At 44.7% G+C, this 13,587-nt stretch overlaps 1 protein-coding gene across 2 annotated transcripts in view; it reads right to left on the bottom strand.

The window, feature by feature from the left end:
* Positions 1-13,587, bottom strand: part of LOC126236790 (toll-like receptor 4) — a 164,721-nt gene that overhangs the window by 117,007 nt on the left and 34,127 nt on the right. Inside the window, exon 1 of one of the 2 annotated variants that reach the window (XM_049946376.1) lies at positions 2,335-2,725. The exons of the other annotated variant lie outside the window; for it this stretch is intronic. Coding sequence (XP_049802333.1) covers positions 2,335-2,711 — 377 coding nt within the window. The 5' untranslated portion in view covers positions 2,712-2,725. Of the gene's footprint in view, positions 1-2,334; positions 2,726-13,587 lie in introns of those variants that run through there. 2 annotated transcript variants of the gene reach the window in all.

Here is a 13,587-nt window from a genome sequence, read left to right as displayed (position 1 = left end):
AAAGTTAACAAGGAAGCCCTTGAGCGCGACGTCACAAAAGCTGATGATGTTTACGGCATTCGACGCCCCACATATTGTCTACCATGCAACCACAATATTGGCTGCTAATGGCAAAAGGGGGCGGGGCTGGCGGTGTCCAAGTGTGAGCACAGTATGAGGCTCCGCAGCGTAGTTGAACTTCTTAGTCTACGAGTAACTTACAGCAGTGCTACGGCGCTAGTGGTGTTTATACAAAGCAGAGTAGTGAAAACGATAAAGAAAGCAGACATTCCATTATATCTACAACACTTGCCGAAGTTGACATTTCGTCAGAAAGAAACCGAATAATTAGGCAAAGTGAGAAAGAAGTGGCAGATGAAATGTTAGCCTTTCTGCAAGATGGGTGAGTGGAATGTGTGCTGTCCTATACGACTGGCTGTGCAGGCATCCTACATGAGTAGTCACAATGATGATGATACGTGCTTAACAAGTGGGAGTGCTATAGAAACAGATGGCGAGCTACGTGGTTCTACGTCCTTGTCGGAGAGGGAGACACAAACACCTTCTCCAGTAAAACGTAGTAAATGACAGTCGCTGTTCAAGGAGCGGGTACGAAACATAATTACATACATTGAAGATCATCTGTGCATAGTTAAAAAGCAATTATGAACAGGTATCGAATATGTGCGCAGCAGTATGACGGCGTTGTGCATAAGAAAAATTACGGATATCCAAGAGACGACGAGGCGCACTTGTTCCAAAAACTGGTATTTGCGTGATTCAAAGATGTTCGATACAATTTAAGGGATGTGCATGACAGTTTCCTACTACGTCATGCACACCAGTTTGCGCTCGATAAAGATTACAGCAATTTCAAGGAAGCAGTCTATGGTTGCACAACTGTAAACAGGACTGCAGAATTGAAAAACATAAGATAAAATTTCAAACAAAGCGTCAGCTTGACGATATACAGCAAACTGTGGAATCGGCCCGAAAATTTGTATATGAGATAAACAAACTTATCCCATAATTCAGTAAGGAATCTGTTTTCAACTCTGACCAATCGATATTTGAAGAGGAAATGCATTTGAAAGGAACCCTGGAAATTAGAGATACCAAACGAGTTGTATCATGATTGATTAACAACAGTACCTTTACGCATTCGTGTACAATTATGCCGACTGTTAATCTGAAGGGAAAATTGGCTGGAAAGTTATTTATTGTGCTGCCACAAGTTGGAGGTGCTCTGCCCCCTATGATTCTTTCTCGCGTGCGTGATCTTGTAAGAGCAGTAGGGAATATTTACGTCACAGCAAGGGAGAGTGGGAAAATGGGCGTAAGAGAACTATAAAAATGGTATGAGCAATGCTTTTGGTCAATAGCTGATCTAAATAAGTTTTTTTTTCTGGATTCCTGGTCTGCGCATAAAAATCATATTTCCTTAGAGCAAACTATCCCTCCTGAAAAATGTGTGACATTGCAATTCATACTATCTGGAAACACATGACAAATTTAGCCTTTGGATGTTTGTTTTCCCTTGTCTATACAGCATGTTGTAGCACTATCTGCAGCTACGCCTTAAAGGATAGCCGGTCACGATAAGCTCCACGACGGAATGTTTCTCATTCGGTTGCTTGCCATCACATTTCATCATTTCTAATCACCTCGTCACACTAATATGATGCTATATGCATCCGTTAAGAGTGAATACCTACTTGAACCTCATACGCGGTTTGTGACTCCCCAGGAGTTCGCCTTAGATTTTGATGGTGTGAACCTTAGCGACCACTGTGGCGCGCCATTTTTCATTCGGTGTTCATAGTGCAAGTTAAAGCTTTGTTTTGAACATTTCTTAAATGTCGACGGTGCCCATTTTGGGAAGTGTAATACATACAGCCCATAGAAGGTTGATCTCTACACTTTCCGGACACTTATTTTCTGTCGCCTTCCTGATCCACATGGTGAGTCATTAATAGCTAATATTTTTCCTGTCATACTTATTAACACATCACTTTCAGACGAATCTTACTAAATAGCCGGCCGCGGTGGTCTAGCGGTTCTGGCGCTGCAGTCCGGAACCGCGGGACTGCTACGGTCGCAGGTTCGAATCCTGCCTCGGGCATGGGTGTGTGTGATGTCCTTTGGTTAGTTAGGTTTAAGTAGTTCTAAGTTCTAGGGGACTTATGACCTAAGATGTTGAGTCCCATAGTGCTCAGAGCCATCTTACTAAATACTGAACTTACGAGCTCGCACTCAGGGTGTCCCTTGTTAGTTTCTCGGTGTAAAATACCCTTGAGGAGTAGCTCACAATACAGAAATGAAGGCATGCGATACATCAGAGACGGCAGCACTCACCAGTCCTCTGAAGCGTCATCAGAGTAAACTTCAGCCCAGCCAACGGTGAAGTTGCGGAAGCTGAGACGCTCGTAACAGATTGGGTAGCTGCCCCTCTCGATTGTCAACAGAAAGGCGCAGGAGACGGCACCGGCGTCGCGGAGGCCTATGCGCAGCTTCGGAACGTCGTCTGATTCCTCCCAATCTCGACCGCGGCACACGGCCACGCTATCTTCTTCTAACTTGCACCGAATCTCCACCGTGCGGGAGCCTAACGGCACGCAGTTCTGATGCTGCGACACGTCGTAGACGTAGTCGTAGTCGGCCTCCTGAGCAGCCGCCGCGGCCAGCCGCAGCAGAAGCAGCTGCAGAAGCAGCGCCCGACTCGCGGCGCGCATCTCCACACTGCGGCCGCTCGAGGCCGTGTGAGCTGTCGTTGCGTCGCCACAGCCACCAGGAAAATCTGCCTCTATTACGCCGCGCAGGGCCGCGCCTATCCGTTACATCCGCCTTATCTCCGCTTCGCTGACCAGCCTCTCGCAGACTGTGAGTAGCTACGCCGCCTCTTACTACGAGTATTGCGGAAACGAGCACGCCTGGCGGCGCACAGCACAGGTTTCAAATGTGCCGTGCGTTTGTGTACTGCCAAAGTACTAAATACAGGTATCCTGCGTATCAGCTGCACTATTGGTCATTCAAAATTGCAACACCATGAAAACTGGACGCAAGAGACATTCCATTTCGGAAATCGTTACGGAATTCAATATTTCGTGATTCAGAGTGTCGAGAGTGTGCCGAGAATATCCAATTTCATGCATTACCACGGACAAAGCCATGGCAGACGGCCTTCACTTAACGACCTAGACCAGCGGTGTTTACTTAGAGTTGTCAGTGTTAACAGACAAGCAACACTGCGTGAAATAACTGCGTAATACAGTGTGGGACGTGCGACGAACGTATCCGTTAGGACAGTGCGGCAAAATTTGGCATTAATGGGCTACGGCAGCAGACGAGCGGTTCGAGTGCCTTTGCTATCAGCACGACATCGCCCGCAGCGCCTCTCCTGGGCTCGTGGCCGTATCGGTTGGACTCTAGACGTCTGGGAAACCGTGGCCTACTCAGATCAGTTTCGATTCCATTTGGTAAGAGCTGATGGTAGGGTTCGAGGCTGGCGCAGACCCCATGATGCCGTGCACTCAAGTTGTCAACAAGGCTTGTTCAAACTGGTGGTGACTCCAGAATAGTGTGTGCTGTGTTTACATGGAATATACTGGGTCCAACTGAATGGATCAGTGACTGGAAATGGTCATATTCGGCTGCACGGAGACCATTTGCAAGCATTCATGGACTTCATGTTCCCAAACAACGATTTCATGTCACCAGTGTATACGACTGGTTTGAAGAACATTCTGGATAATTCAGTGAATATTTTGGCCACTCATATCACCCATCGAACACCTATGGTACGTAATTCGAGATGTCAGTTCGTGCACAACATCTTACTACGTCAATATTTTCGCAGTTATGGACTATCATAGAGGCAGTGTCGCTCAGTATTTCCGCAGGGAACTTCCAGCGACTTGTTGAGCCCATGTCGAGTTGCTGCATTACACTGGACAAAGGAGGCCCGGCACGATTATTGGAGGTATCTCGTGACTTTTGTCACTTCTGGGTATACTATATATCGTCAAGTATATACTGTATCCTTCGATACGCTAAGAGTCCGCAGCTCGTGGTCGTGCGGTAGCGTTCTCGCTTCACGCGTTCGGGTGCGATTCCCGGCGGGGTCAGGGATTTTCTCTGCCTCGTGATGACTGGGTGTTGTGTGCTGTCCTTAGGTTAGTTAGGTTTAAGTAGTTCTAAGTTGTAGGGGACTGATGACCATAGATGTTGAGTCCCATAGTGCTCAAAGCCATTTGAACCATTTTTTGATACGCTAATGACTAGCAAATAAGCGTGAATGCGCAAAGTAGGTAGAAGCAGAACCATCCACGTTCTGTATATAAGGAAAGACTAGGAAGCAAGATTATCATTGAAAAATACGCATTTGAATGTTTGTTATTTGCGAGGAGATCGCTTCACGCACTATGTCAAAATAAGAAATGTCTGCTAGCACACGCTGGTATTCGATAGTGGCAAGATTGAAACCTATCGAGATTGTGGTTTATCGTTTCCCTATATTGCTCCTCACATTGATTGTGATTTCCCGACTGTCACTTGAGTCGACAGCTTCCAGATGGCCATATTCAACGACGTGCAAAAGCTCAACGACCCCACGTGACCAGTGCCCGATAGGACACATACATGGTTAACTCAGACATGCAGGATCATACAGATACATCACGAACACTAAGTCAGGAAATGGACTGGTATCCACGGAGACACACATCAATATGGACAGTGCGACACGATCTGGAGCGCCATGGACTGTCACTTGAATTGCTGGACTCAGAAAGGACATGATTCACTCAGACATGCAGGGTCATATAGATATGTCACGAACACTGAGTCAGCAAACGGACTGGTATCCAGTGAGACAAGTATCAACATGGACAGTGTGACAATGTGTGGAGCACCGTGAACTGTTAGCACCATTGTTGCGGCTTGCCTTGATGCTGCTGCAAAGGGAGGTATTTGATAGTCGTCCATCCACCGACAGCACCAGCGGTAGGAGCACCACTGCATCATTTTTCTAGACAAGTACAACATCACAGTGGATGTATCAGAGCTTAGATGCTCCGACGAGAACGAAGGTTGCCACATGGCACTCGATAACTTCACACAGACCCAGCACCTGGCGTGATGGCATGCGTTGCCACTGGCTGCACAGCACGATCACCTTTTGTTCGCGCGGTCGATAATGTGGAAAGCAAGCGTCACATTTCTGATGTGTTAAGGCCGGTGGCTGCATCCAGTTTGCACTTACTTGACCTTATTTTTCAACAAGATAATGCAAAACCGCACTTTGCCCTTACAATACTGACAGGATACCTTGATATATAAGGTATTTAAGGAAAAGTTCGAAATACTGAGGAAAATACGAATAAGCGACAGGGAAACATGGATAATATAAACACGTACACGATCCAAGAAGGAACTGTAAGACTGGAAGATCAAGAACGAAAAGCTTGGATTAAAAATGATGTAAGATAGGGATGAAATCTTTCGGCCCTACTGTTCAATCTATACATCGAAGAAGCAATAACGGGAATAAAAATAAGGTTCAAGAGTGGGATTAAAACTCAACGTGAAAGGATATCAGTGATAAGACTCGGTGATGAACATTATTATCCTCAGTGAATGCGAGGAACAATTACAGGATCCGTTTACCTTGAAAGCAAAATGACCCATGATGGACAAACCAAAGAGAACATAAAAAGCAGGCTGGCGCAGGCGAAGATGGCAATCCTGGCCAAGAAGAGCCTACTGGTTCCAAATATATGCATTAATTTTAGGAAGATATTTCTCGGAATGTACGTTTGGAGCACAGAATTGTACGGCAGTGAATTACTGGCAGTGGGACAACGGGGAAAGAAGAGACTCGAAGCGTTTGAGATGGGGTGCTAGAGAAGAATGTTGAAAATCTAGTGGGATGATACGGAATGAGGAGGTTCTGCACAGAATCGGTGAGGAAAGGAATATACGGAAAACAGTGAGAAGAAGGGACTGGGAATGTATTACGATCTCCAAGGACGCGGACTTTCTAAAATTTCCGTGGGTGCATGGCAGTGGCGGAATGTAGTATATGTTTTTTGTGGGAGTCTCGACATTTTTCAAAAGTGGTTACCTGTCATATATAATCTTTTATGAACCCTGCTTGTATCATAAGGATCTGTGCCACGATAAAGTAAAATATACCGATACGTTGAGACCGCTCTAGCTCAGTCGGTAACACAGCTGACTTAAAAGCAACAGAAATGAGATGAAACTCGGATTCAAATGTACTTGGACGAAGCCACAAACCCAGTGACGTAACGTACGCGATACGGGCCCAACTGCAAAAATAAAAATCCTGACGCTTTAACATAAAATGTATAACCTATCATTAACCAACGTAATTTTCTTTACAGCAGGTAGAAATAGAAATTTAATGGAGTGTGTTGTAAAATCCCAAGCAATATAAACAGAGAGATCATTCGCTTACTATATTCAGAGTATTAAATAAAAATTATTAATACCGATAAATGTTATTAAAAATTAAATACATTATAGTGATTCATAGTCAATATCAATAAGCATAGGCCTGTAGTTCTATCTGTTGTTTAATTGATTTGTACTTATAATACCTCACTGCACTCACTTTGACATCTAGTGAAACTAGACCAAATGGTGTATTTCTGTGTGATGGAAGTTATTGATTATTTCACTGGCACCAGTAGATCAATTTGGATGTTGTGGAGACTGGGTTCACTAACTCTGTCTTTGGTCACAAAATTTCACAGATGGTTCTTTATAAGAAGGAGCTTCAAACATAAGCTTTCAGCCCGAGAAATAGCAACAGGAATAATCAAAAACAGGTAAAATTTTGTGCATTAATCTGGAACGCTACAGCTACGGTTGAAGTCATTGTTACTAATAATTTGTTAATCTACTGATGTTACTCATATTCATCAATTGAAGACATAAAGTCTGAAAATGAGTCGATGATCATATTTTGGCTCTTTATTTTTTATTTTACACTTGACTATTATCAGTTTCGGATACTGTCGTCTTCAGATCATAAAATATTCTTATGTAGTATCAACGTCAAACTAAGCATGTAGGTACATATGTACCCACATGTTTAGCTTGAAATTAGAATTATATTAATATCTTCATCTGCTAACGGGCGTTGATATATATCAACGGGGACAGATGAAAATGTGTGCCCCGACCGGGACTCGATCCCGGGATCTCCTGCTTACATGCCAGACGCTCTATCCATCTTTTTTTTTGCATATTGTTCGTTGTTGATCGTTGTGTTTGGTCGATGCGGACGTCACATGACATCCAGTCAAGTTCGTTTGTTGATCCTTCCACTCAGTTTTTTATTACAGGGGCCTACCAGCTCTCTGGCCGAACACGCTGAGCTACCGTGCCGGCAGAATTTTACAGTTGAGGTGAGTTTTGAACTCACGACCCTCTATGCAACCGCCTAGTATCATAATAACTACACCACGGTGACTGTATCCATCTGAGCCACGAAGGGCACAGAGGATAGCGCGACTGCAGGGACTACCTCGCGCATGCCCCCGCGAAATCCTCATTCTCACCTTGTACGTCCACACATTACATTCGTAGTGTCCCAGCCCAACTCACTCATTACTCGTGGAAAAGCCGGCCGAAGTGGCCGTGCGGTTATAGGCGCTGCAGTCTGGAACCGCGAGACCACTACGGTCGCAGGTTCGAATCCTGCCTCGGGCATGGATGTGTGTGATGTCCTTAGGTTAGTTAGCTTTAACTAGTTCTAAGTTCTAGGGGACTAATGACCTCATAAGTTGAGTCCCATAGTGCTCAGAGCCATTTGAACTCGTGGAAGACATTCTTACCAAGTCCCGTAAGAGTTTGGGGAATATGTGTGCATCCGCACAGAAGAAGGAGGTCATGACCGGTGTTGCCAGAACTATATACTATTTGGATATGGTGTCTGTTCTTTCGGACATCTCCGAAAGAACAGACACCATTGATGGCCTGCAGCCGCCTAGAGCGAAATTAGAATTATATTAATACCTTCAGCTGCTAACGGGTGTTAATATATATCAACGGGGACAGGTGAAAATGTGTGCTCCGACCGGGACTCGAACGCGAGATCTCCTGCTTACATGGCAGACGCGCTATCCACCTGAGCCACCGAGGTCACAGAGAATAACTCGACTGCAGGGACTATTTCACACACGACTCCCGCGAGACCCACATTCTCACCTTGGGTTCCCGTGGTCTAGGGGTAGCGTCTTTGATTCATAATCAAAACGTCTTCGGTCCCGTGTTCGATCCCCGCCACTGCCTAAGTTTTGATAAATAATCAGCATTGGCGGCCGAAGACTTCCGGCATAAGAAGTCAGCCTCATTCTGCCAACGGCCTTCTCAAAGAGGGCGGAGGAGCGGATAGAGGTTCAAGGCACTCTCTTGTCCTAGGGGTGGGAAATTGCCCCTAAAGGCGGAAGAATCAGCAATGATCAGCGGCATGAGGATGCAGAAGGCAATGGAAACCACTGCATTAAAGACACGTAACGTGTATCCACAGGACATGTGGCCTGTAATTAAAGAAGTGTCATGATGATCTCTCCATTGGCAAATGATTCCGGAATAGTCCCCCATTCGGATCTCCGGGAGGGAACTGCCAAGGGGGAGGTTATCATGAGAAAAAGATTGAATAATCAACGAAAGGATAACGTTCTACGAGTCGGGGTGTGGAATGTCAGAAGCTTGAACGTGGTAGGGAAACTAGAAAATCTGAAAAGGGAAATGCAAAGGCTCAATCTAGATATAGTAGGGGTCAGTGAAGTGAAGTGGAAATAAGACAAGGATTTCTGGTCAGATGAGTATCGGGTAATATCAACAGCAGCAGAAAATGGTATAACAGGTGTAGGATTCGTTATGAATAGGAAGGTAGGGCAGAGGGTGTGTTACTGTGAACAGTTCAGTGACCCGGTTGTTCTAATCAGAATCGACAGCAGACCAACACCGACAACGATAGTTCAGGTATACATGCCGACGTCGCAAGCTGAAGATGAACAGATAGAGAAAGTGTATGAGGATATTGAAAGGGTAATGCAGTATGTAAAGGGGGACGAAAATCTAATAGTCATGGGCGACTGGAATGCAGTTGTAGGGGAAGGAGTAGAAGAAAAGGTTACAGGAGAATATGGGCTTGGGACGAGGAATGAAAGAGGAGAAAGACTAATTGAGTTCTGTAACAAGTTTCAGCTAGTAATAGCGAATACCCTGTTCAAGAATCACAAGAGGAGGAGGTATACTTGGAAAAGGCCGGGAGATACGGGAAGATTTCAATTAGATTACATCATGGTCAGACAGAGATTCCGAAATCAGATACTGGATTGTAAGGCGTACCCAGGAGCAGATATAGACTCAGATCACAATATAGTAGTGATGAAGAGTAGGCTGAAGTTCAAGACATTAGTCAGGAAGAATCAATACGCAAAGAAGTGGGGTACGGAAGTACTAAGGAATGACGAGATACGTTTGAAGTTCTCTAACGCTATAGATACAGCAATAAGGAATAGCGCAGTAGGCAGTACAGTTGAAGAGGAATGGACATCTCTAAAAAGGGCCATCACAGAAGTTGGGAAGGAAAACATAGGTACAAAGAAGGTAGCTGCGAAGAAGCCATGGGTAACAGAAGAAATACTTCAGTTGATTGATGAAATGAGGAAGTACAAACATGTTCCGGGAAAATCAGGAATACAGAAATACAAGTCGCTGAGGAATGAAATAAATAGGAAGTGCAGGGAAGCTAAGACGAAATGGCTGCATGAAAAATGTGAAGACATCGAAAAAGTCGGAAGTACAGACGCAGCATACAGGAAAGTCAAAACAACCTTTGGTGACATTAAAAGCAACGGTGGTAACATTAAGAGTGCAACGGAAATTCCACTGTTAAATGCAGAGGAGAGAGCAGATAGGTGGAAAGAATACATTGAAAGCCTCTATGAGGGTGAAGATTTGTCTGATGTGATAGAAGAAGAAACAGGAGTCGATTTAGAAGAGATAGGGGATCCAGTATTGGAATCGGAATTTAAAAGAGCTTTGGAGGACTTACGGTCAAATAAGGCAGAAGGGATAGATAACATTCCATCAGAATTTCTAAAATCATTGGGGGAAGTGGCAACAAAACGACTATTCACGTTGGTGTGTAGAATATATGAGTCTGACGATATACCATCTGACTTTCGGAAAAGCATCATCCACACAATTCCGAAGACGGCAAGAGGTGACAAGTGCGAGAATTATCGCACAATCAGCTTAACAGCTCATGCATCGAAGCTGCTTACAAGAATAATATACAGAAGAATGGAAAAAAAAAATTGAGAATGCGCTAGGTGACGATCAGTGTGGCTTTAGGAAAAGTAAAGGGACGAGAGAGGCAATTCTGACGTTACGGCTAATAATGGAAGCAAGGCTATAGAAAAATCAAGACACTTTCATAGGATTTGTCGACCTGGAAAAAGCGTTCGGCAATATAAAATGGTGCAAGCTGTTCGAGATTCTGAAAAAAGTAGGTGTATGCTATAGGGAGAGACGGGTCATATACAATATGTACAACAACCAAGAGGGAATAATAAGAGTGGACGATCAAGAACGAAGTGCTCGTATTAAGAAGGGTGTAAGACAAGGCTGTAGCCTTTCGCCCCTACTCTTCAATCTGTACATCGAGGAAGCAATGATGGAAATAAAAGAAAGGTTCAGGAGTGGAATTAAAATACAAGGTGAAAGGATATCAATGATACGATTCGCTGATGACATTGCTATCCTGAGTGAAAGTGAAGAAGAATTAAATGATCTGCTGAACGGAATGAACAGTCTAATGAGTACACAGTATGGTTTGAGAGTAAATCGTAGAAAGACGAAGGTAATGAGAAGTAGTAGAAATGAGAACAGCGAGAAATTTAACATCAGAATTGATGGTCACGAAGTCAATTAAGTTAAGGAATTCTGCTACCTAGACAGTAAAATAACCAATGACGGACGGAGCAAGGAGGACATCAAAAGCAGACTCGCTATGGCAAAAAAGGCATTTCTGGCCAAGAGAAGTCTACTAATATCAAATACCGGCCTTAATTTGAGGAAGAAATTTCTGAGGATGTACGTCTGGAGTACAGCATTGTATGGTAGTGAAACATGGACTGTGGGAAAACCGGAACAGAAGAGAATCGAAGCATTTGAGATGTGGTGCTATAGACGAATGTTGAAAATTAGGTGGACTGATACGGTAAGGAATGAGGAGGTTCTACGCAGAATCGGAGAGGAAAGGAATATGTGGAAAACATTGATAAGGAGAAGGGACAGGATGATAGGACATCTGCTAAGACATGAGGGAATGACTTCCATGGTACTAGAGGGAGCTGTAGAGGGCAAAAACTGTAGAGGAAGACAGAGATTGGAATACGTCAAACAAATATTTGAGGACGTAGGTTGCAAGTGCTACTCTGAGATGAAGAGGTTAGCACAGGAAAGGAATTTGTGGTGGGCCGCATCAAACCAGTCAGTAGACTGATGACCAAAAAAAAAAAAAAAAAAAAAATGTCCACACACTACATTCGTAGTGTCCCAAGGAGACTCAAGGAACATGACACTTTCTTCCACGTATACGTCGCGAGATGAGCATGATGGTAAAAATCAGAGGTATGAGGTCGTGTGGGGAGTTACCGACGTTCGTTCTTGACATACACCATCTGCGAACGGAACAGCAGAGAGAGGCAGCGTTAGCGGTATGCGGAACACCCCCAGCCACACTACAGGCGGACCTCATCCGAATACACATGCAGGGTCTGTTCTGTATTTAGCGCTATTCCTTGGCCACTTTAGAACATTTTAGTTCCTCTGAAGTCGATCCCGTTTCATACCATTTCTGCGGTGCCGCAATGGGATTCAGGGTCTCTGTTGCGGTTGTCGCGTATCTGGTATATGGTTTATTTTGGTCGTAAACACTTCTTGCAATAGTGCAACATCCGTTGTCCTATGGCGTAATAAATCCGCGAAGTCTTGAATTTTTAGTGGTGTGCTCATTTTCTTTATTTTCACCGTGACAACTTTACAGGTTATATTTGCCTGCCTGCTCATTTAATTTATCAGTCAGTACTGTAGTATGTTTCCGCGTGGACATCTTTCTGGCTGTTTTCTCTTCGGTCCTGTGAAAAGTTGGAGCTGTGTCTTTTCTTGTTTTTCTTCGTGGTTTTGTGTATCATTTTCGGCGTTCGTGTCTCTTCGTCGTCTGTGTTCTGTCGCTTTTTCGGATTTTTTTCTGCTTCCCCTGTTAGAGGACTTTGCGGTGACGTCGTTGTTCTGGTTCAGTTTTGACACCTCTCTCAGGTGGTTGCTCACGCGTCCACGGCACGGTCGGGACAGAGCTCCCGCCCGCGGGATTCGTCGCGTCGTTTTGCGTTTTCCGCGGCCTGGTCCTGCTGCAGTTCCTCCTGCACCTGTTGTTGCGGCGTGCGCGCGGTCATCGGCTGACCTCGCTGCTCCGACTCGCCCGAGCTGCCGTGGCTAATCTGCCTTTTTTTCTGCGTTTCCTAACAGAGACCGGTTCACCCTCGGGAGAGGGAGAGGGACAGGGAGAGGGCCTCGCGGCCGCGGCCGTTGCCTCCGACTGCGGTTGCGTTCGCTGTGGCGCTTCCGCGTCCCTAGTCGAGGGAAATTCGGTGACGAGATTCTGTGCTCTCCCAGAGTACGCATCTTCTCTGGGCAGATGTACTAGTTTTTTTCGGGGGCATTCGTTTCTCATTCTCATGTAGCGTGACAGATGGGGCAGATCTGCGGTTGTCCTGTAGACGAGACAAAACCCCTGTGCCCGCAAACGTTAATGAAAGACGGGATATGTTTTCTAAGGTCGATTTTAACAGTTCGGACGCCCGTCTGTAATCCGCAAGCACTCTCCCGTTTTTCTCCGGTGAGTCCAAAAACATTCCCACAAAGCCTAAAGCTCTTTACGATTTTTTCGTCCGCTACTTCGAACGGTAAATTGTAGATTCTGACATTCCGGATATCGTATCCAGAAGGGAACCCGGGCCCACTGCATGGGAGGCAAACACGTTACCACTCAACTGATCAGGTAGACACCAGTACTTGAAAAGGGAGTGAGACAGAACTACGAGCTTTCCGCTGTGTTACTGAAATGTACACTGAGCACGCAGTAAAGGAGAAGAAGAAGAGATTTAGAAAAAGAATTACAGTTCACGCAGATGAAAAACTATATCGTTTCCAGGTAACATTTGTAATCCTGGCAGAGGCAACAAAGGACTTTAGTTAAACGGAAAGGACGATGTCTTGAAAAGACGTTTAGCTAAAGCAAGGGTAATGGGGTGTATTCGAAGAGAGAATTGCATTAGAAAATGAGACACTGAAAGTAGTAAACGTGTTTTGCTATATGGACAGTAAAATAACTAACGATTGCCGAAGCAGGTGGAATATAGAATGCATACTGCCACTGGCAAGAAAAAAGTTTTTCTAGCAAAGATTTATTTATTAACATCGAATATGAATTTAAGAGCTAGAAGTTCTTTTCTGAAGAGATTTGTCTCAAATGTAAAGAAGTGAAACATGGACGATGAAAAA

Source organism: Schistocerca nitens, chromosome 2 (genome assembly GCF_023898315.1).
Source record: "Schistocerca nitens isolate TAMUIC-IGC-003100 chromosome 2, iqSchNite1.1, whole genome shotgun sequence".
Classification (NCBI taxonomy): domain Eukaryota; kingdom Metazoa; phylum Arthropoda; class Insecta; order Orthoptera; family Acrididae; genus Schistocerca; species Schistocerca nitens.
The sequence above is the reverse complement of the archived record's forward strand: the minus strand, read 5'-3'. Positions and strand labels throughout refer to the sequence as shown.